At 48.0% G+C, this 21,600-nt stretch overlaps 1 protein-coding gene across 1 annotated transcript; it reads left to right on the top strand.

Annotated features, from left to right (window-relative positions):
• Positions 1 to 7,000: 7,000 nt before the first annotated feature.
• On the top strand, positions 7,001 to 20,040 carry LOC144480418 (zona pellucida sperm-binding protein 3-like). Its single transcript, XM_078199825.1, has 8 exons — positions 7,001 to 7,043; positions 12,449 to 12,645; positions 13,631 to 13,746; positions 13,834 to 13,937; positions 14,029 to 14,206; positions 14,294 to 14,420; positions 14,501 to 14,589; positions 19,902 to 20,040. The coding sequence occupies exons 1-8, from the start codon at positions 7,001 to 7,003 to the stop codon at positions 20,038 to 20,040; spliced, it is 993 nt and encodes a 330-aa protein (XP_078055951.1).
• Positions 20,041 to 21,600: the final 1,560 nt, after the last annotated feature.

Here is a 21,600-nt window from a genome sequence, read left to right as displayed (position 1 = left end):
TTACCAGCACACAGGAAGCTGCACAGTGTAACCGATTTCTAACAGAATAGCTGGGATGTAGTGGAGATGACAAAGTTCTGAGTATCATGATTCATTGTGAACACCCAAGGACAGTTAATATAAGGTGCCTGATACACATCATGAGATGGTCCAGAGCTGTCCACGAGCTGATCACACAGCAACATGATGCCAAATGGTTGGCTTGATTGGATAAGTATGTAATCAATTAATATTGTGGTTAGTTTGTAACCAGCCAAGATGGGCTGAAGTAAATGTATAAGAATGTGTGATTTGCTTTGTTCGATGGAGAGGTTGCATGGTAAGTCAGTGACTTGCTCCCAGCTGGTGTAAAATAATGACCATCTGATGATTGGAACTGACCTGAGTGTCGAGTAATTTATCTTCAGTAATTCTTACCTAAAAAAATTGGCATCACCAACAGGATATCAAAGGTCACACACCACTGACAGAGGATCGGGTGTCCTTTAAATTAAGACATTGTGTGCAATTAGCTAAAAACCCAAACCAATTTCATAATTGGCAAGTTCTGGACCAATTGGCTACTTTCCAACAATTGGCTCAGGTGAGCTTCAACAGATGGAGTGGTAGTAAGAGTTTTAACAACACCAGGTTAAAATCCAACAGGTTTATTTGGTAGCAAATGCCATTTGCTTTCGGAGTGCTGCTCCTTCGTTAGATGGAGTCCCATCTGACGAAGGATCAGCGCTCCGAAAGCTAGTGGCATTTGCTACCAAATAAACCTGTTGGACTTTAACCTGGTGTTGTTAAAACTCTTAGTATAATACATAGATCCATAGATCCAAATATCCATAGACACTTACAGCAGAGGAGGAGACTATTCCATCGTGTCCATGCCAGTCAACAAAGATCTGACGACATTAATCCCATTGTCCAGAGCTTGGCCCATAACCCTGGAGGTTATAGCAGCGCAAGTGCATATCTAAATACTTCTCAAATGTTACGAGAGTTTCTGACTCCTTTCAGGCAGTGAGTTCCAGACTCTCACCACCGTCTGAGTGAACATCTTCCTCCTCAACTCCTCTCTTACCTTTCTACCTCTTGTACCAAATACACTTGTTGGACATTAACCTGGTGTTGTTGAAACTCTTACTGTGTTTAAATGCATACACAGGGAAGAGGTTGCAATGAAATATGTCGCTTTTAACCTGCACAAAAACAGAAGGCTCAGATTGACAGGCCGCAGGAGGGGTCCATTCAAACCACTGTGCCCCTGCTATCACTTTGAAACGACTCTGATTCATCCAAGTGCTCTGCTCTTTTCCCACATTCCTGCAAATTCTTCCCTTTCAAGTATTAACCCTTTGGAAAGATACTATTGAATCTACTTTCAGGCAAATCAGAACTACTCACTGCATTAAAAAATAAAAGAAAACCTCACCTCCCCTCGGGCTCCTTTGTTAATTACTTTTGAGGGACTCACACTGTTAAAGGCCATGCCAACCCCTCTCACCCAGTCTAGGATGTGATTGACAGCAGCAATAACTGCAGAACCCAACCCCAGTAATCAGTGTGGATGGTTCACAAATGTCCTTTAGGAAAGGAAATATGCTGTCCTACATGGTCTGACTGACGTGTGACTCCAGATCCACAGCAACGTGGTTGACTCTCAGCTGCCCTCGGACAACAGATGAACAGCCTCTCCCCAGTGTGTCTGCACTGGTGTGTCTGCAGATGGAGGAACCAAATGAATCCCTTCCCATACACAGGACAGGTGAACGGTCTCTCCCAGGACAGTGTGAACTTGCTGGTGTGTCTCAGGTGGGATGACACAGGGAATCCGGTCCCACAATCAGAGCAGGTGAACGGCCACTCTCCATTGTGACTGCGCGATGAATTTCCAGCTGAGATGGGAGCTTGAATCCCTTTGCACAGTCCCCACATTTCCACCATTTCTCTAAGTGGTTAGCACTGCTGCTTTACAGCTCCAGGGACCTGGGTTCGATTCCCGGCTTGGGTCACTGTCTGTGTGGAGTTTGCACATTCTCCTCGTGTCTGCGTGGGTTTCCTCCAGGTGCTCCAGTTTCCTCCCACAGTCCAAAGATGTGCGGGTTAGGTTGATTGGCCATGCTAAAATTGCCCTTAGTGTCCTGAGATGCGTAGGTTAGAGGGATTAGTGGGTAAATATGTAGGGATGTAGGGCCTGGGTGGGATTGTGGTCGGTGCAGACTCGATGGGCCGAATGGCCTCTTTCTGTGCTGTAGGGTTCCTAAGTTTCTGCTTCTAGTTTCTATATTTCTATGTGTCAAGCTGACGGAGCAAAAGATGACAATGTCTTCAGGACAGAGAGACCTGGGCCAACCTTTCCAGACTCTGCACCCTCCCTGGATTCGCTTCCAGTTCCTGCAAGTCAACAATCCCCGCCACCCCGAACGAGAAAAGCAATGAAAAGTGGGAGAAAGAAAAGTTGTTTTACTCACAGATGTTGCCGACAGGAGGAGGTTTTAGTCTGTGTGAAGCACAAATCTTCCTTCAGAGAGAGGAGCAGCAGCTTTGCTGGGCAGGAATGAGCGGTTCAACAAGCTCATGGTCCAGCTTCCGCATACAGACAATAGGCGGCTCTGATTGCTGGAGGTCCAGGCTGCTTCCGGTCCTCCAACATTTCCCATTGGTCAATAACAATGAATGCAATTTGTTGGGCGGGGGAGGGGTGGGCGGGCGGGGGAGGGGTGGGCGGGCGGGGGAGGGGGGGTGGTGGTGGGGGGGGGGGTGGGGTGGGGGGAGAAACGCGCCGCACATGCGCAGCTGTTCCATTCCTTTGGACATGCGCAGCTTGGCCCAGGAAGTTTGAATCAAACTCAGACTAGGGAATTAATGTCTGTAACTCAGATTCTGATATTTTTTTAATCGCCCATGTCATAAATTGCACTATTTTCTCCACAGGAAATAACCGCCTGTACAAAATACGAACCAGGGGGCTGCAGCCTGACTCTTGCTCTGAAAACCAGTTAGTGCGCACTTGTTGAAAGTGAATGTGTGGGAGAACAGGAGGAAATCAGATCGTGGGATTGGGATTTATTTTATTGAACTAGACCTTGAAAAGTGAAACAAACTGTCTGTCTGCGAACTGGAATAGGGCGTGATGTGGAGATGTTGGACTGGGGTAAACACAGTAAGAAGTCTGACAACACCAGGTTACAGTCCAACAGGTTTATTTGGTAGCAAATACCATAAGCTTTCGGAGCACTCCATCTGACGAAGGGGCAGCGCTCCGAAAGCTTATGGTATTTGCCACCAAATAAACCTGTTGGACTTTAACCTGGTGTTGTCAGACTTCTTACTGGGTATAGTGATGAGCAGAGCTGCCTTCCAAGCAGTTGACCCGGGTTTGATTCCCGGCCATCGCATTGAGAATTTATTTCAAACCTTATCCACGGCCTCCTGGTTTAAACGCCAAATTTGACGACTATGAAGTAAACTGGTTTTATTTTTCAGACATTAAAAACGAATTGAACCCGAATTTTATGAAAGGTTATTGAAATAGATTCCACGATAGTGCTGGGGCGAGGCGATAGTGCCGGGGCGAGGCGACTCAAGCTGTGCCCAGCGTACCTTCTAATTCTATCTTTCACTCTCGTTCTCTGCTTCTAAAACTTCATTCTAACTCTTTTAAACTCTGTAACAATGCTTTAATGCAATTTCTTACGGATTTGGCGATCCTTCGGCTTCCCTGCTGCTGTCAGACTTTTGAATGGACTTGCCTTGCATTAAGTTGATCTTTCTCTACACCCGAGTTATGACTGTAACTCTACAAAGAACAAAGAAAATTACAGCACAGGAACAGGCCGTTCGGCCCTCCAAGCCTGCACCGACAATGGTGCCCGACTTAACTAAAACCCCCGACCCTTCCGGGGACCATATCCCTCTATTCCCATCTCATTCATGTACTTGTCAAGATGCCCCTTAAATGTCACTACCGTATCCGCTTCCGCTAACTGCCCCGGCAACGAGTTCCAGGCACCCACCATAATCTGTGTAAAAAAAAAAAATCTGCATCGTACATCTCCTTTAAACATTGCCCCTCGCAGCTTAAACCTGTGCCCCCTCGTCATTGACTCTTCCACCCTGGGAAAAGGCTTCTGACTATCCACTCTGTCCATGCCTCTCATCATCTTGTAGATTATGAGGGGTCGCCCCTCAACCTCCGTCATTCCAGTGAGAACAAACCAAGTTTCTCCAACCTCTCCTCATAGCTAATGCCCTCTATGCCAGGCAACATCCTGGTAAATCATTTCTGTACCCTCTCCAAAGCATCCTTCTGGTAGTGTGGCGACCAGAATTGAACACTATATTCCAAGTGTGGCCTCACTAAGGTTCTATAAAGCGTCAACATGACTTGCCAATTTTTAAACTCAATGCCCCGGCTGATGAAGGCAAGCATGCCGTATGCCTTCTTGACTACCTTCTCCACTTGCATTGCCACTTTCAGTGAACTCTCTACCTGTATACCCAGATCCCTTTGCCCATCAATACTCTGAAGGGGTCTGCCATTTACTGTATATTTCCTATTTGTTTTTGACCTTCCAAAATGCATTACCTCATATTTGTCCAGGGTAAACTCCATCTGCCATCTCTCTGCCCAAGTCTCCTACCGACCTATATCCTGCTATATCCTCTGGTCCTCATCGCTATCCGCAAATTCACCAACGTTTTGTGTCGTTCACAAACTTACTAATCAAACTACATTCTGCAGTCTCTCATTTCCTTCTCTATGAACGGTATGTTTTGTATAGCGCGCAATAAACAATACTTTTGACTGTATGTTCGTACATGTGACAATAAATCAAATCAAGAAATAGAGGAAGTCGTATCTGAACTCATAAATGGGTTTTCAGTCAGAGACAAATATATAAAATCAAGAGAAAGAGAAACATTTACCTCACTGACTGTGATCTCTTTAATCCCGGTGCCTGATGAAGTTAATATGAACATTACGGAGGTGGTTACATCGTTTTGACAAATAAGTAGCTGCGATGGCCGAGTGGTTAAGGCGTTGGACTTGAAACTGAATGGGTTCCCTGGGCTGCTTCGAACCCTGCTTGTAGCGAGTGTGATTGAAGCTGTTTACTCGGCTCCCCAGGGCTGCTTAGTAAAGTTTTTTTTAAAGCTTATAAGGCTTACATTGACACTGCAATGAAGTTACTGTGAAATTTCTCTAGTCGCCACACTCCGACGCCTGTTCAGGTCAATGCACCTAACCAGCACATCTTTTGGACTGTGGGAATAAACTGGAGCACCCGGAGCAAACCCACGCAGACACGGGGAGAATGTGCAAACTCCACACAGACAGTGCCCCAAACCAGGAATCAAACCCAGGTCCCTGGCGCTGTGAGGCAGCAATGCTAACTACTGTGCCACCGTACCATACCGTATCTTGAGAGTGAAACGCAATTCCAGTTGTAAGTACCCTGATCAGCACTCTGAATGTTGTAAGCTGCAGGACTCTGGGCTGGCTGCTGGAAGGTGGTGTTTGAAAGGGCACCTGGGTGTGACAAGATCGGAAGAGCCTCCTTCTATGCTGTAACCTTTCTGACGTTCTCTCTGTGATTGTTTGTGTTTTGATTTTTGGTTAAAGTGGGAGCTGGAAATAGATATCTGACCGTGAAGATGTTACTGCTGCATCGCACGGGTTTCCTCCGGGTGCTCCGGTTTCCTCCCACAGTCCAAAGATGTGCAGGTTAGGTTGATTGGCCATGCTGAAAAATTGCCCCTTAGTGTCCTGAGATGTGTAGGTTAGAGGGATTAGTGGGTAAATATGTAGGAATATGGGGATAGGGCCTGGGTGGGATTGTGGTCGGTGCAGACTCGATGAGCCAATTGGCCTCTTTCTGCACTGTCGGGTTTCTATGATTTGTTCTCTGATTTTACTTGTTCAATCAACTCCAATAAATTGGTTAAACATTGGGTAGGATTTTCTGGCCACTTGGGCTGGTGGGTTCTTATGGTCCTGCCGATGGTGAAGCCCCTCCTTGGGTTTTGCAGAGGCGAGGGGTGCATTCAATGAGAAATCACGATGGGGTCAGAAGATTTTGATTTGATTTCTTATTGTCACATGCATTGGTTTACAGTGAAAAGCATTGTTTCTTGCACGCAAGACAGACGAAGCATACCGTTCATAGAGAAGGAAAGGAGAGAGTCAGAATGTAGCGTTATAGTCATAGCTAGGGTGTAGAGAAAGATCAACTTAATATGATGTAGGTCCATTCAAAAGCCTGATGGCAGCCGGGAAGAAGCTGTTCTGGTGTCGCTTGGTATGTGAGGTCCTTGATTATGTTGGCTGCTTGTCTAAGGCAGCGGGAAGTGTGGACAGGGTCAATGGATGGGAGGCTGGTTTGAGTGATGGACTGGGCTTCATTCATGATGTAGTTTCTTGCGGTCTTGGACAGAGTAGGAGCCATACCAAGCTGTGATACAACCAGAAAGAATGCTCTTTATGGTGTATCTGCAAAAGTTGGTGAGAGTTGTAGAGGACATGCCAAATTTCCTTGGCCTCCTGAGAAAGTAGAGGCATTGGTGGATTTTCTTAACCGAGTGTCGGCATGCAGGGACCAGGACAAGTTATTGGTGATGTGGACATCGAGAAACCTGAAGCTCTCGACCTTTTCCAGTTCATCTCCAGTGATGCAGACAGGGGCATGTCCTCCATTACGCTTCCTGAAGTCGATGACTATCTCCTTTGTTTTGTTGACACTGAGGGAGAGATTAATGTCGCTGAACCAGTTCACCAGATTCTCTCTCTCATTCCTGTTTTCTCTAGTCTTTGTTTGAGATCGGACCCACGATGGTGGTGCCATCAGCAAACTTGATAATGGAGTTGGAGGGGAATTTGGCCACACAGCCAAAGCTATAAAAGGATTATGGTAGGGGGCCAGGGACACAGCCTTGTGTGGCACCGATGTTGAGGATATCGTGGAGGAGGTATAGTTGCCTATCTTTACTGATTGTATTGTAGTTAGTGCCAATGGAAGCAGCAAGTGGGAAAGAGACATTGAAGCATGAAGTAGGTGAGTAGAATGATGGCAGCAGAGTTTAATGTGGAGCAGTGCGTTGTAAAGTGAAGGGTGGGTAAATGTACTCTTACTAACCTTACTAACCTTGACCAGTTTGCAGTGGCCCTTTTTAACTCAGACACATTACGCAGTGAGTTACACAAAGGGCGAAAAGTGTCAGGTGAAGGTCCAACACTGCGCTATTGAACACTTCAGGATATTGAATGTGATGACCAGCCATGATCAAAATGAATGGTGGAACAGCCTCAAAAGGTACTTGAGCAGTGCAGCGGGCCGAGAAAATCGCACCCATTCTGTTTCTTCACTTTCCCCATTCCCAATGCCTTTATCTTTTGTCCCATGAAACCTTTCTCTGCCGCAGAGTGTCTAATTAAGGTTAATGGGTCCCCAACGGTGCTCCTTCACTTTGGGAAAGGAGTATGGCAGGGCTGCCCCTTGTCCGGCCAACTGTAGAACCATAGAAAACCATAGAAAATTACAGCTCAGAAACAGGCCTTTTGGCCCTTCTTGTCTGTGCCGAACCATTTTTTGCCTCGTCCCACTGACCTGCACTTGGACCATATCCCTCCACACCCTTCTCATCCATGAACCCGTCCACGTTTTTTTTTAATGTTAAAAGTGACCCCACATTTACCACTTTATCCGGCAGCTCATTCCACACTCCCACCACTCTCTGCGTGAAGAAGTCCCCCTAATATTCCCTGTAAACCTTTCTCCTTTCACCCTTGACCCATGCCCTCTGGTTTTTTTCTCCCCTAGCCTCAGCGGAAAAAGCCTGCTTGCATTCACTCTATCTATACCCATCAAAATCTTATACACCTCTATCAAATCTCCCCTCAATCTTCTACGCTCCAGGGAATAAAGTCCCAACCTATTCAATTTCTCTCTGTAACTCAGCTTCTCAAGTCCCGGCAACATCCTTGTGAACCTTCTCTGCACTCTTTCATAGAACATAGAAAAACTACAGCACAAACAGGCCCTTCGGCCCACAAGTTGTGCCGAACACATCCCTACCTTCTAGACCTACCTATAACCCTCCATCCTATTAAGCTCCATGTACTCATCCAGGAGTCTCTTAAAAGACCCTATTGAGATCGCCTCCAACATCCCTGATGGCAGCCGATTCCACTCGCCCACCACCCTCTGTGTGAAAAACTTACCCCTAATATCTCCCCTGTACCTACCCCCCAGCACCTTAAACCTGTGCCCTCTCGTAGCAGACATTTCCACCCTGGGAAAAAGCCTCTGAGAGTCCACCCGATCTATGCCTCTCAATATCTTATATACCTCTATTAGGTGTCCTCTCATCCTACGTCCCTCCAAGGGGAAAAGACCGAGCTCCCTCAGCCTATCCTCATAAGGCATGCCACTCAATCCAGCAACATCCTTGTAAATCTCCTCTGCACCCTTTCAATCTTTTCCACATCCTTCCTATAATGAGGCGACCAGAATTGAGCACAGTACTCCAAGTGGGGTCTGACGAGGGTCTTATATAGCTGCATCATTATCCCCGGACTCCTAAACTCAATCCCTCTATTGATAAAGGCCAGCACACCATACGCCTTCTTAACCACCTCCTCCACCTGCGGGGCCGATTTCAGAGTCCTATGGACCCGGACCCCAAGATCCTTCTGATCCTCTACCGTACTAAGAGTTTTTCCCTTTATATTGTACTCCTTCATCCCATTTGTCCTACCAAAATGGACCACGACACATTTATCTGGGTTGAAGTCCATCTGCCACTTGTCCGCCCAGTCTTGCATCCTATCTATGTCCTTCTGTAACTTCTGACATCCCTCCAGACTATCCACAACCCCACCAACCTTGTGTCGTCGGCAAACTTACCAATCCATCCCTCCGCTTCCTCATCCAGGTCATTTATGAAAATGACAAACAGCAAGGGTCCCAGAACAGATCCCTGGGGCACACCACTGGTGACCGACCTCCATTTAGAAAAAGACCCATCTCTACTCACTCTCTGCCTCCTTTGGGCAGGCCAATTCTGGATCCAGTTCTGGATTTCAACCTTATTTACATCGTTCCTGTAACTAGGTGACCAAAACTGTACACAATACTCCAAATTCGGCCTCACCAATGCCTTAGATAACCTTACCATAACACTCCAACGTTTATACTCGATACTCCGATTTATAAAGGCCAATGTACCAAAGGCACTCTTTACGACCCTATCCACCTGTGACGTCACTTTTAGGGAATTCTGTACATGTATTCCCAGATCCCTCTGTTCAACTGCACTCTTCAGAGTCCTACCATTTACCCTGTACGTTCTACTTTAGTTTGTCCTTCCAATGTGCAATATCTCACACTTGTCTGCATTAAATTCCATTTGCCATTTTTCTCGTTGGTCCAAATCCCTCTGCAAGCTTTGAAAACCTTCCTCACTGTCCACTACACCTCCAATCTTTGTATCATCAGCAAACTTGCTGATCCAATTGACCACATTATCATCCAGATCATTGATATAGATGACAAACAACAATGGACCCAACACCAATCCCTGCGGCACACCACTAGTCACAGGCCTCCACTAAGAGAAGCAATCCTCCACAACCACTCTCTGGCTTCTTCCATTGAGCCAGATTCTAATTCAATTTTCTACCTCCCCATGTATACCTAGCGACTGAACCTTCCTAACTAACCTCCCATGAGGGACCTTGTCAAAGGCCTTGCTGAAATCCAGGTAGACAACATCCACCGCCTTCCCTTCATCCACTTTCCTGGTAACCTCCTCGAAAAACTCGAATAGATTGGTCAAACATGACCTACCACGCACAAAGCCATGTTGACTCTCCCTAATAAGTCCCTGTCTATCCAAATATTTGTAAATCCTATCCCTTATCACACCTTCCAATAACTTGCCCACCACCGACGTCAAACGTACTGGCCTATAATTTCCCGGATTTCTTTTGGAACCTTTTTTAAACAATGGAACAACATGAACAACATGTATTCTATATGCGTGGAGCCATTCCTGCGCCTCTTGCAGAGGAGATTGTCGGGTTTGACTCTGCGCGGCCCGGACGTAGGGGTGGTCCTGTCTGCTTACGCCGACGACGTGCTCCTCGTGTTCACGGACCCGGCTGAGCTGCGGAGGATGCGAGAATGCCAGGCGGTGTACTCCGCCGCGTCCTCCGCCAGGATCAACTGGGCCAAGTGCTCCGGACTCCTGGTCGGTCCGTGGGAGACGGACCCCCTTCCGGAGGAGCTCAGGCCTTTCACCTGGAGCAGGACCAACCTCCTCTACCTGGGGGTCCATCTCTGCCCAGCCGAGGAATCCTGGCCGGCGAACTGGCGGGAGTTGGAGGCCAAAGTCTCTGCCCGCCTGGGTCGCTGGACAGGACGGCTCCGAGTGCTGTCCTACAGTGCGCGAGTTCTCGTCATAAACCAGCTGGTCGCCTCCATGCTGTGGTACCGGCTGGTCACTTTGACCCCTCCCCCTGGCTTTGTCACCGATATGCAGAAAGCCCTCGTGCGGTTTTTCTGGGACAACCGACTGCACTGGGTCGCTGCCGTGGTGCTGCATCTCCCGATTGAGGAGGGCGGACAAGGTCTGGTGTGCCTCCGCACGCAGCTAGCGACCTTCCGCCTCCAGACCCTGCAGCGATACCTTTACGTCGAGCCTCCTCCACGATGGCGTGCAATGGCGACGTATTTTTTCCGCCACTTGCACGGCCTCAATTACGACGTGCAGCTCCTGCACATCAACCTGGGGCGTATTCCCACCTCTCTGCGGGAGTTGCCCGTCTTTTACCAGGACCTGCTCACGGTCTGGAACACGGTCGCCTCGCGACGCAGCTCTCCCCCGTCAGGAGTAGTGGCTCTCATGCGAGAGCCGCTGCTCAGGAATCCGCACCTCCAGCCTTACGACTTCAGGTGGCTGGCGGAGAGGAGGGCCGTGGACGCCGGGGTGACCAGGATTGGGGACGTGCTGGATGGCGGAGGAGCGGGTTGGATGAGCCCCGACGTGCTGGCTGAGCGCGCGGGGGTGACCGTCCGGCGCGCGGCCAAAGCCATCCAAGACCTTAGGACGGTCGTGCTCGGCCCCGAGTGCGCACGCGGTCTAGAGGCGGCGCAGGCGTGCGGTGGGATCCCGCCCGAGCGTTCCCCTGCTCGGACGGAATTTCACATTGGCCCGAAGCCTAGACCTCCCCCCCCCGGGTCAGGTGCCCCACTGCGTGTGCCGCCTCGCGGAAATGCCCTCCGTGCCCTTTTCCACCGCGCGGAGGCGTTTCCTGTACGGGCTGCTGCTGCACACCTTTCACTACCGCGTCCTCGCCCGTCGCCCGGATACACCTTGGCGGGCCTTGTTGCCGCCGGGCGGCGGAGGTCCCCAGTGGAGGTCCCTCTACGGAGGGATCTCCCCCAATTATCTCGGGGACCTGGGGTGGAGGGTGCTGCACGCAGCAGTGCCGTGCAACCGTAGGTTTTTCCGGTACACGGGCTCCCGAGACTGCCCTTTCTGTGGCCTCGTGGAGTCCGTGGACCATGTCTACGTTCTGTGTTTTAGGCTGCACACCCTTTTTGGTTTCCTCAAACACCTTTTACTGATGTTTTGTTTGCACTTCAGTCCCACGCTCCTGATCTACGGGCACCTGGTGCGGAGAGGGGCGGGTCGGGATGCCGACCTCCTCGTGAACCTGCTCCTGGGCCTGGCGAGACGCGCCATCAATAGGTCCAGGCAGCGGGCGATCGACGGGGCCGTCCATCCCGACTGTCTGCCCCTCTACCGCGGCTACATTCGCGGCCAGGTGTCTCTGGAGAGGGAGCATGCGGTGTCCACGGGCGCGGTTGACGCCTTCCGCGACCGCTGGGCGCCGCAGGGGCTGGGGTGTATTATCGACCCCGATAATCACCTTTTGGTTTGACGTTTTAAGTTTCCTTTCGACTTTGATTTTGGTTCGGGCTGTTCCCCCCTTCCTTTTGGGGAGCCGCCCCTTTTACTTTGTCCCGAAGTTAATTTGAGTTCGTTTACTTGATTGGTGCCGAAAGAGCTACCCGAAAAAGCTACCCGAAAAAGCTACCTGATGAGTCCCCTCCGTGGACCACAATAAAAAAAAAGAGCTGGGTAATTTGTTCAATTGTTGTTATTGATTCTGGAATAATTGCTGTCAGCTGAGTGTGGGCTGTGTGTATAAAAGGTGTCGCTTGGTGCCTGAAGGTATGGTTCAGTTGTTTGGGATGATGGGGGATTTTGGAGTGAGGGTTTTCCTCCCAGTGCTGGTGTTAGTTGGAGCTGTTTGTTGCTCTGATTCTGAGCAACAGTTTCCAGGCCACAGGTTTCCATGGATAATCGTCAAAGCCACCCCTAGGCCTCAGACATTCCCTCCTCCTGGGCCTCCCTTTGATTCCCATTTCTGAGGGTCAAGGTGTGTCTCCAGTGCAGAATGTGAGGGTGCAGTGTGGAGAGGACAAGCTGCTGCTCAGGGTCCAGCTGGATTTATTGGGAACCAGGCACCTGGTTAAAGCTGCTGATCTGACCCTGGGGACAGCAGGTTGTCGGCCAACCAGGATCTACTCTCAGAACCACACTGTCCTCTTTGACTATGGACTCCATGAGTGTGGCAGCAGATTGCAGGTAATGTGAATCCTCAAACTCTGCCTCTGAGCTGGGGCTGTAGGTTGTTCCCCACTCTTCACTCCAGCACTTGTTGAGATGTCATTGATATTGAGGAGATAGCTGTCTCCTGCTTTATAACCCCCCAAACTAGCTTTCTATTCAGGATTGTACTTTACTTTCACTGGTCTGAGTCTCTCCAACCCCATTGTTCTGGAAGCTTCTCTTTGCTTCCTCCAAGCGTTTCCTAGTTTGGAGATTTTTACAGTTTGATTTCCCCTCATTCAGATCAACTCAACTGAGGGTTGAGTTTCAGTCCAATTTAGTCCAAATGGGTTGAGTCTGAATGAAATGGGATTTGAAATGCATTGGACGAAAGAGGAACTCCACACGTCCCACTTTCCCAGTCATTGGAATAAATGGGGCTCTGATTACAAACTGTTCTATTTCCATGCTCCAAATTTCTGACAACTTGAGCCTCCTTTTGCTGTTAACTGAAGCTTTTATTGAATCACTTCCCTGTTAATTGATTCTGGTCTTGTGCTAATGATCTCTCCTTGCAGTAAGGGCTGAGGTTGCATAGCAACACTGCTAACCAGATGAGGCCCTTCAGCCTGTTCCCCAGTCATTATGATCAGGACTGAGCTTCCCACAGCCTCCATGTTCCTGTCCTCACAACATGATTCCCTCAATGGCCAAAAATAAATGCCTCTGTCCTGAATATCCTCAGTGAGTGACCATTCCCAGCTCTCTGGGGCTGGAGAGAATTCCAAAGATTCATCAGCTGCTGAAGGAAATTCGTCGTCACATAAATCAGAAATGACTGACCCCTGACTTGAGAAGACTCCCTGCTAACACACTCCAGCTTGGGAGAAGCAGCCTCTTCACACTGACCCTGTCAATCCCCCTGAAGAATTGTTTTAATGGGATGAGTTCATTGTTAACCCCAGTGTAGAGCATTCTCATTTCAGATCAGTTCTTCATCCCTTAAGCTGCTGTCTTTCAGATGACTGGAGATTTCCTGATCTACAGCACCCACCTGAGCCACAGCCCAGAGTATCATGGATCTGTTATTGTGAGAACCAATGGAGCGGTCGTTCCCATTGAGTGTCGTTATTTTAGGTGAGAATCTTTACTTGATTGTCAATAAGATCTCCAGCTGCTTGTGACCTCTGACCTTGTCCTAAAATGGCTCCACTGTCTTTCCAGGAAGGGCAATGTGAGCAGTAACCCCATCAAGCCCACCTGGATCCCATTCAGCTCCACCAGGTCTGGAGAAGGGCATCTGTCATTCTCACTGCGCCTAATGAATGGTATGTGATGGGTGGATGGGGAGTGATTTCCTGTCCTCACTCACTGGGAGTTACACCCACTGTCTCCAACCCTTGTCCTCTTGTCCTTCAGGTGACTGGCTTACAGAGCGCACTTCGACTGTCTACTACCTGGGTGAGCTCATTCACATTGAGGCCTCTGTTTCAATGAGCAACCACATGGCCCTGAAGCTCTACATTGACCGCTGTGTAGCGACATTGAGGCCAGACAAGGACTCCAGCCTCAGATACAGCATCATTGACTACAATGGGTAAGGAGCTATCTGCTTTCTCCAGCTGCTCCCATCTCACTGGCTTCTCTGGATTCACTTCATGTCCCTTTTTCCATCTTTCTTCAGTTGCCTCCTGGACAGCAAAGCTGAGGACTCCTTTTCAACCTTTGTGTCGTCAGGAGACGAGCGGGAGCCGAACAAGCTCCGCTTTGACCTGGATGCCTTCCGTTTCTTTGGAGATGAGCGTTCCTTGGTAAGAGGAAGCTGATCATTGGGGTCTCCATGTTGGGAGGGAGTCACTAAATAACCACTTGTGTTGAATGTGTCCCTCAGATTTTCATCACCTGTCACCTGAAAGTTGTTCCAGTGGATCGGAGAGATTCCAGGAACAAAGCTTGTACTTTGCAGAAGATGCAGAATGTGTAAGTTCCCCCTCTCTCCCTCAGGGATGTGTTTGTGTGGAGAGGTGATGCACAACCTGGTTGACTGACTGATTTCTCTTGCTTAGCTGGACCCCATTGGAGGAATCGAGCTTTGACATTTGTGCCTGTTGCCATGTGGGGAACTGTGGCACAAGGGATTTGGGATTTGGATCCAGAGGAAGGAGAGATCTTGTAGCTGTAGCTGGTAGGATAAAAGAACAAAGAACAAAGAACAGTATAGCACAGGAAACAGGCCCTTCGGCCCTCCAAGCCTGTGCCGCTCCTTGGTCCAACTAGACCAATCGTTTGTATCCCTCCATTCCCAGGCTGCTCATGTGACTATCCAGGTACGTCTTAAACGATGTCAGCGTGCCTGCCTCCACCACCCTACTTGGCAGCGCATTCCAGGCCCCCACCACCCTCTGTGTAAAAAAACGTCCCTCTGATGTCTGAGTTATACTTCGCCCCTCAGCTTGAGCCCGTGACCCCTCGTGCTCGTCACCTCCGACCTGGGAAAAAGCTTCCCACTGTTCACCCTATCTTTTCGCTTCATAATCTTTTTCACCACCTTCTCCACCTGTGTTGCCACCTTCAAGGATTTGTGGACTTGCACACCTAGGTCCCTCTGTGTTTCTATACTCCTGATGACTCTGCCATTTATTGTATAACTCCTCCCTACATTATTTCTTCCAAAATGCATCACTTCGCATTTATCCGGATTAAATTCCATCTGCCACCTCTCCGCCCAATTTTCCAGCCTACCTATATCCTGCTGTATTGCCCGACAATGCGCTTCGCTATCCGCAATTGCAGCCATCTTCGTGTCATCCGCAAACTTGCTGATTACACCAGTTACACCTTCTTCCAAATCATTTATATATATATATCACAAATGGCAGAGGTCCCAGTACAGAGCCCTGCGGAACACCACTGGTCACAGACCTCCAGCCGGAAAAAGACCCTTCGACCACTACCCTCTGTCTCCTATGGCTAAGCCAGTTCTCCACACATCTCGCCACTTCTCCTTGTATCCCATGAGCTTTAACCTTCTTAACCAACCTGCCATGTGGGACTTTGTCAAATGCCTTACTGAAATCCATATAGACGGCATCCACGGCCCTTCCATCGTCAACCGTTTTTGTCACTTCCTCAAAAAACTCCACCAAATTTGTAAGGCACGACCTCCCTCTTACAAAACCATGCTGTCTGTCACTAATGAGATTGCTCCGTTCTAAATGCACATACATCCTGTCTCTAAGAATCCTCTCCAACAACTTCCCTACCACGGACGTCAAGCTCACCGGCCTATAATTTCCTGGGTTATCCCTGCTACCCTTAAACAACGGGACCACATTCGCTATCCTCCAATCCTCAGGGACCTCACACGTGTCCAAAGAAGCGACAAAGATTTTCGTCAGAGGCCCAGCAATTTCACCTCTCGTCTCCCTGAGCAGTCGAGGATAGATGCCATCAGGCCCTGGGGCTTTGTCAGTTTTAATGTTCCCTAAAAAACCTAACACTTCCTCTCTTGTAATGGAGATTTTCTCTAACGGGTCAACACCTTCCTCCGAGACACTCCCGGTTAACACGCCCCTCTCCTTCGTGAATACCGATGCAAAGTATTCATTTAGGATCTCCCCTATTCCCTTGGGTTCTAAGCATAATTCCCCTCCTTTGTCCCTGAGAGGTCCGATTTTCTCCCTGACAACTCTTTTGTTCCTAACGTATGAATAGAATGCCTTAGGATTCTCCTTAATCCTGCCTGCCAAGAACATCTCGTGACCTCTTTTTGCCCTTCTAACTCCCCGTTTGAGATCTTTCCTACTCTCTCTGTATTCCTCCAGAGCTCCATCTGTTTTCAGTTGCCTGGACTTAACGTACGCCTCCCTTTTCATTTTAATCAGATCCTCAATTTCCCTGGTTATCCACGGCTCTCGAATCCTATCTTTCCTTTTTACAGGCACATGCCTATCCTGCAGCCTTATCAATAGTTCCTTAAAAGACTCCCACATGCCAGACGCGGACTTACCCTCGAACATCCTCTCCCAATCAACATCCACCAATTCCTGCCTAATCCGGCTATAGTCAGCCTTCCCCCAATTTAGCACCCTGCCCGTAGGACAGCACTCATCCTTGTCCATTACTATCCTAAAGTTAACAGAGTTGTGGTCACTATTTGCCACATGTTCCCCTACCGAAACTTTGACGACCTGACCGGGCTCATTTCCCAGAACTAGGTCCAGTATAGCCCCCTCTCTAGTCGGGCTATCTACATACTGTTCCAAAGAACCTTCCAGTACGCATTTTACAAGTTCCTCCCCGTCCGGTCCCCCAGCTCTCAGCACTTTCCAGTCTGTGCCAGGGAAATTAAAGTCCCCCACTACAACAACCCTATTTTTTCTGCACCTATCCAGAATCTCCTGACATATCCTTTCCTCCACTTCCCGTGGGCTGTTGGGTGGTCTGTAGTACACCCCCAGCATAGTGACTGCACCCTTCCTGTTTCTGAGTTCCACCCACAGCGACTCAGTACATGACCCCTCTAAGTTGTCTACCCTCTGTACTGCGGTAATATGCTCCTTAACTAATATCGCTACTCCCCCACCTTTTTTAGCCCCTCCTCTGTCTCGCCTAAAACACTTATACCCCGGAATATTCAGCTGCCAGTCCTGTCCTTCTTTTAACCAAGTTTCCGTCACCGCAACCACATCCAAATTCCGCACAAGCATTAAGGCCCTAAGTTGGTCTGTTTTACCCGTTACACTCCTCGCATTGAAGCAGATGCACTCCAGACCTCCAGGCCCAGTCAGGTCCTCCTCCAGAGTGCTCCTCTTCTTAGCTAGCCTTGCCCTGGCCCCCAGCTCGACCCCAGCCTCAGTATTTACTGACCTCCTGTTTTGTTCCCCACCCCCCTGCCACACTAGTTTAAATTCTGCCGAAACACTCTAGCAAAACTCCCAGCCAGGATATTTGCTCCCTTCCAGTTAAGGTGTAACCCATCCTTTCTGTACAGTTGCCATCCTGACTTGACGATTTCCCAGTTATCTATGAATTTAAAACCCTCCCTCTTGCACCAGTCCTTTAGCCATGCGTTCAACTGTAGAATCTCCCTGTTCCGAGCCTCACTTGCACTAGGCACCGGGAGCAGTCCAGATATTGCTACCCTGGAGGTCTTTCTTTTTAGCCTAGCACCCAACTCCCTGAATTTCTCTCGTATGACCCCCCTGCTCTTCCTACCTACATCATTTCCCCCAATGTGTACAATCACATCCGTTTGACTACCTTCCTTTTAAAATATGCTTCCTACCCTCTCGGAGACATCCAGTACCCCGGCACCAGGGAGGCAGACTACCATCCTGGATTCTCGTTCAGTCCCACAGAAGCGCCTGTCCGTGCCTCTAGCCATTGCGTCCCCCACAACTATCGCTCTCCTAAACCCCTTCTTTCCCTTCCGGACCCCTGAGCCTGTCTCCGTGGAGGCGATCTGGTCCTCGTGGCTTACCCCTGGAGGGTCATCCCCCTCCACAGAATCCAAAACAAGATACCTATTTTGGAGGGGGACAACCACAGGGGATCCCTCCACAGACTGCTCACTCCCTTCCCTTCTCCCATCTGTTGCCCATTCCTTTCTTTTATGGGAGACTGCCACTGGGGTACTTTCTGGCACATCACCCTTCTGACTATTACCCCTCCTAACTGTGACCCACGTGTCTTCCTTCCGAGACCCTGGTGTCACTACCTGACTATAACTTTTATCTATTACTCTCTCATTTTCCCTAACTAAACTGAGTTCATCGAGCCTCAGCTCCAGCTCCCTTACACGATCCTTCAGGAGATGCAGTTCCACACATCTGGCACAGATATGGACTTCCGGGAGGCAAGTTGTCTCCAGGAACTCCCACATCCCACACCAAATGCAGTATACTGGCCTCCCACTCATACCAGCCATGTCCTTTTTAGTTTTGGGGATAAAACAAAAAGGGGGTGTAACCGAAGAAAAACAAACAAACAACCTTCCTCGCCTTCGCCGAAGCCCTGTGAGCCAAAGCCCTTTTAGCTCTCACTCTGTCCCCTGCTCACTCTGCTGCCCGCTCAAAGGTGCGTCCTACTTTTAAACCCTCCAACTGAGATTAAAACCCAAACCAGCTGATATTAAATCCAAACAGCTGAGATTAAATCCAAACAGCTGAGATTAAATCCAAACAGCTGAGATTAAATCCAAACAGCTGAGATTAAATCCAAACAGCTGAGATTAAATCCAAACAGCTGAGATTAAATCCAAACAGCTGAGATTAAATCCAAACAGCTGAGATTAAATCCAAACAGCTGAGATTAAATCCAAACAGCTGAGATTAAATCCAAACAGCTGAGATTAAATCCAAACAGCTGAGATTAAATCCAAACAGCTGAGATTAAATCCAAACAGCTGAGATTAAATCCAAACAGCTGAGATTAAATCCAAACAGCTGAGATTAAATCCAAACAGCTGAGATTAAATCCAAACAGCTGAGATTAAATCCAAACAGCTGAGATTAAATCCAAACAGCTGAGATTAAATCCAAACAGCTGAGATTAAATCCAAACAGCTGAGATTAAATCCAAACAGCTGAGATTAAATCCAAACAGCTGAGATTAAATCCAAACAGCTGAGATTAAATCCAAACAGCTGAGATTAAATCCAAACAGCTGAGATTAAATCCAAACAGCTGAGATTAAATCCAAACAGCTGAGATTAAATCCAAACAGCTGAGATTAAATCCAAACAGCTGAGATTAAATCCAAACAGCTGAGATTAAATCCAAACAGCTGAGATTAAATCCAAACAGCTGAGATTAAATCCAAACAGCTGAGATTAAATCCAAACAGCTGAGATTAAATCCAAACAGCTGAGATTAAATCCAAACAGCTGAGATTAAATCCAAACAGCTGAGATTAAATCCAAACAGCTGAGATTAAATCCAAACAGCTGAGATTAAATCCAAACAGCTGAGATTAAATCCAAACAGCTGAGATTAAATCCAAACAGCTGAGATTAAATCCAAACAGCTGAGATTAAATCCAAACAGCTGAGATTAAATCCAAACAGCTGAGATTAAATCCAAACAGCTGAGATTAAATCCAAACAGCTGAGATTAAATCCAAACAGCTGAGATTAAATCCAAACAGCTGAGATTAAATCCAAACAGCTGAGATTAAATCCAAACAGCTGAGATTAAATCCAAACAATTTATGATTGGTTTACAGAGGGTTGAGAGAGAAACACTAACTCTCTGGATTTGATGGGGCTGCTGCTGGTTTTCTGTCTGTTTCAGAGCCCAGTGTGGGGGAGGATGTGTGATCAGGTCTGAGGATGTCCTCGTGGAGCTGAGCCTGGCTGCTGGGGCTGCCTCCCCTCCCATGGTGATGCTCACTCCCTGGGAGAGTGGGCCCAGTCTATTGGAATGTTTGTGACCAGTTGTCACCCACACTGCAGTGTTAATTTGATATGAATTTGTTCATTAGTTTAGCACCTGAGAACTCGGTGGCCAGCTCATTTACTGATCTGAGCCCACCTGACATTTCAATGATCTGTAAGCTCATCACCTGAAGAAATTATAACATGAGCCTTCACATTTTAACTTCTTCAGGGACACAACCCAACATGTGCCACAGGTCTTGGAGTTCACTTGATTCTCCTTTTTATCTTGTTGGTGTTGAACTGGGATTGCTCCAGATCTTTCAGCCAGGTGGCCCTCCAACTTGCGTCACCCGTGTTTGCACACGGCTGCAAGTGTATTTTACTGACTTCTTGCTCAGTGCTCTATAGATTGAGATGTACTGTTTCTGATTTCAAAAATTACTCTTATCTAGAGGATCCAGTGGATTGCAAGTTCAAAAAAAGTAACATGATTCAGGAAGCAGAGAGTGACAAAATAGGAAACTACAGGTCATTTAGTCCAGAATCCAGCATCAGAAAAAAAACTGGATACTATTGTTGTGGCAGTAACATGATTAGTAGTATTGTCAATTAGATTGTTGTAAACAATATGAATCAAATTGAATGTGTGTAAAAGTAAAAATGCTTTTGGTTTCACTTTTATGTTTTGTTTATAAACCTGGCTGTCTGGATAGACTTGTGATTGATTTTGGGCTGGTTTGTATACATACACCTTTAAATAAAGACACAGATTGCAAAAGACCAGGGCCAAGATTCTGCAGCAGTTCATGAAGGGTTTGATAGTCAGTGGCAGGAGTAATATGGGTGGACTTGCGGATAGCGATGAACATTGTTGGACAATACAGCAGGATATAGATAGGCTGGAAAATTGGGCGGAAAAATGGCAGATGGAGTTTAATCCAGATAAATGCGAAGTGATGCATTTTGGAAGAACTAATGTAGGAGTTATACAATAAAAGGCAGAGCCATCAAGAGTATAGAAACAGAGGGACCTAGGTGTGCAAGTCCACAAATCCTTGAAGGTGGCAGCACAGGTGGAGAAGGTGGTGAAGAAGGCGTATGGTATGCTTGCCTTTATAGGACGGGGTATTGAGTATAAAAACTGGAGTCTGATGTTGCAGCTGTATAGAACGCTGGTTAGGCCACATTTGGAGTATTGTGTCCAGTTCTGGTCGCCGCATGACCAGAAGGATGTGGAAGCTTTAGAGAGAGTGCAGGGAAGGTTCACTAGGATGTTCCCTGGTATGGAGGGTCTTAGCTATGAGGAGAGATTGGGTAAGCTGGGCTTGTTCTCCCTGGAAAGACGGAGAATGAGGGGAGACCTAATAGAGGTGTCCAAAATTATGAAGGGTATAGATAGGGTGAACAGTGGGAAGCTTTTCCCAGGTCGGAGGTGATGATCATGAGGGGTCACGGGCTCAAGGTGAGAGGGGCGAGGTATAACTCAGATATCAGAGGGATGTTTTTTAGAGTGGTAGAGGCCTGGAATGCCCTGCCAAGTAGGGTGGTGGAGGAAGACACGCTGGCATCGTTTAAGACTTGCCTGGATAGTCACATGAGCAGTCTGGGAATGG

Source organism: Mustelus asterias, chromosome 29 (assembly GCF_964213995.1).
Source record: "Mustelus asterias chromosome 29, sMusAst1.hap1.1, whole genome shotgun sequence".
Lineage (NCBI taxonomy): Eukaryota > Metazoa > Chordata > Chondrichthyes > Carcharhiniformes > Triakidae > Mustelus > Mustelus asterias.
This window is presented reverse-complemented; position numbering and strand designations above follow the sequence as displayed.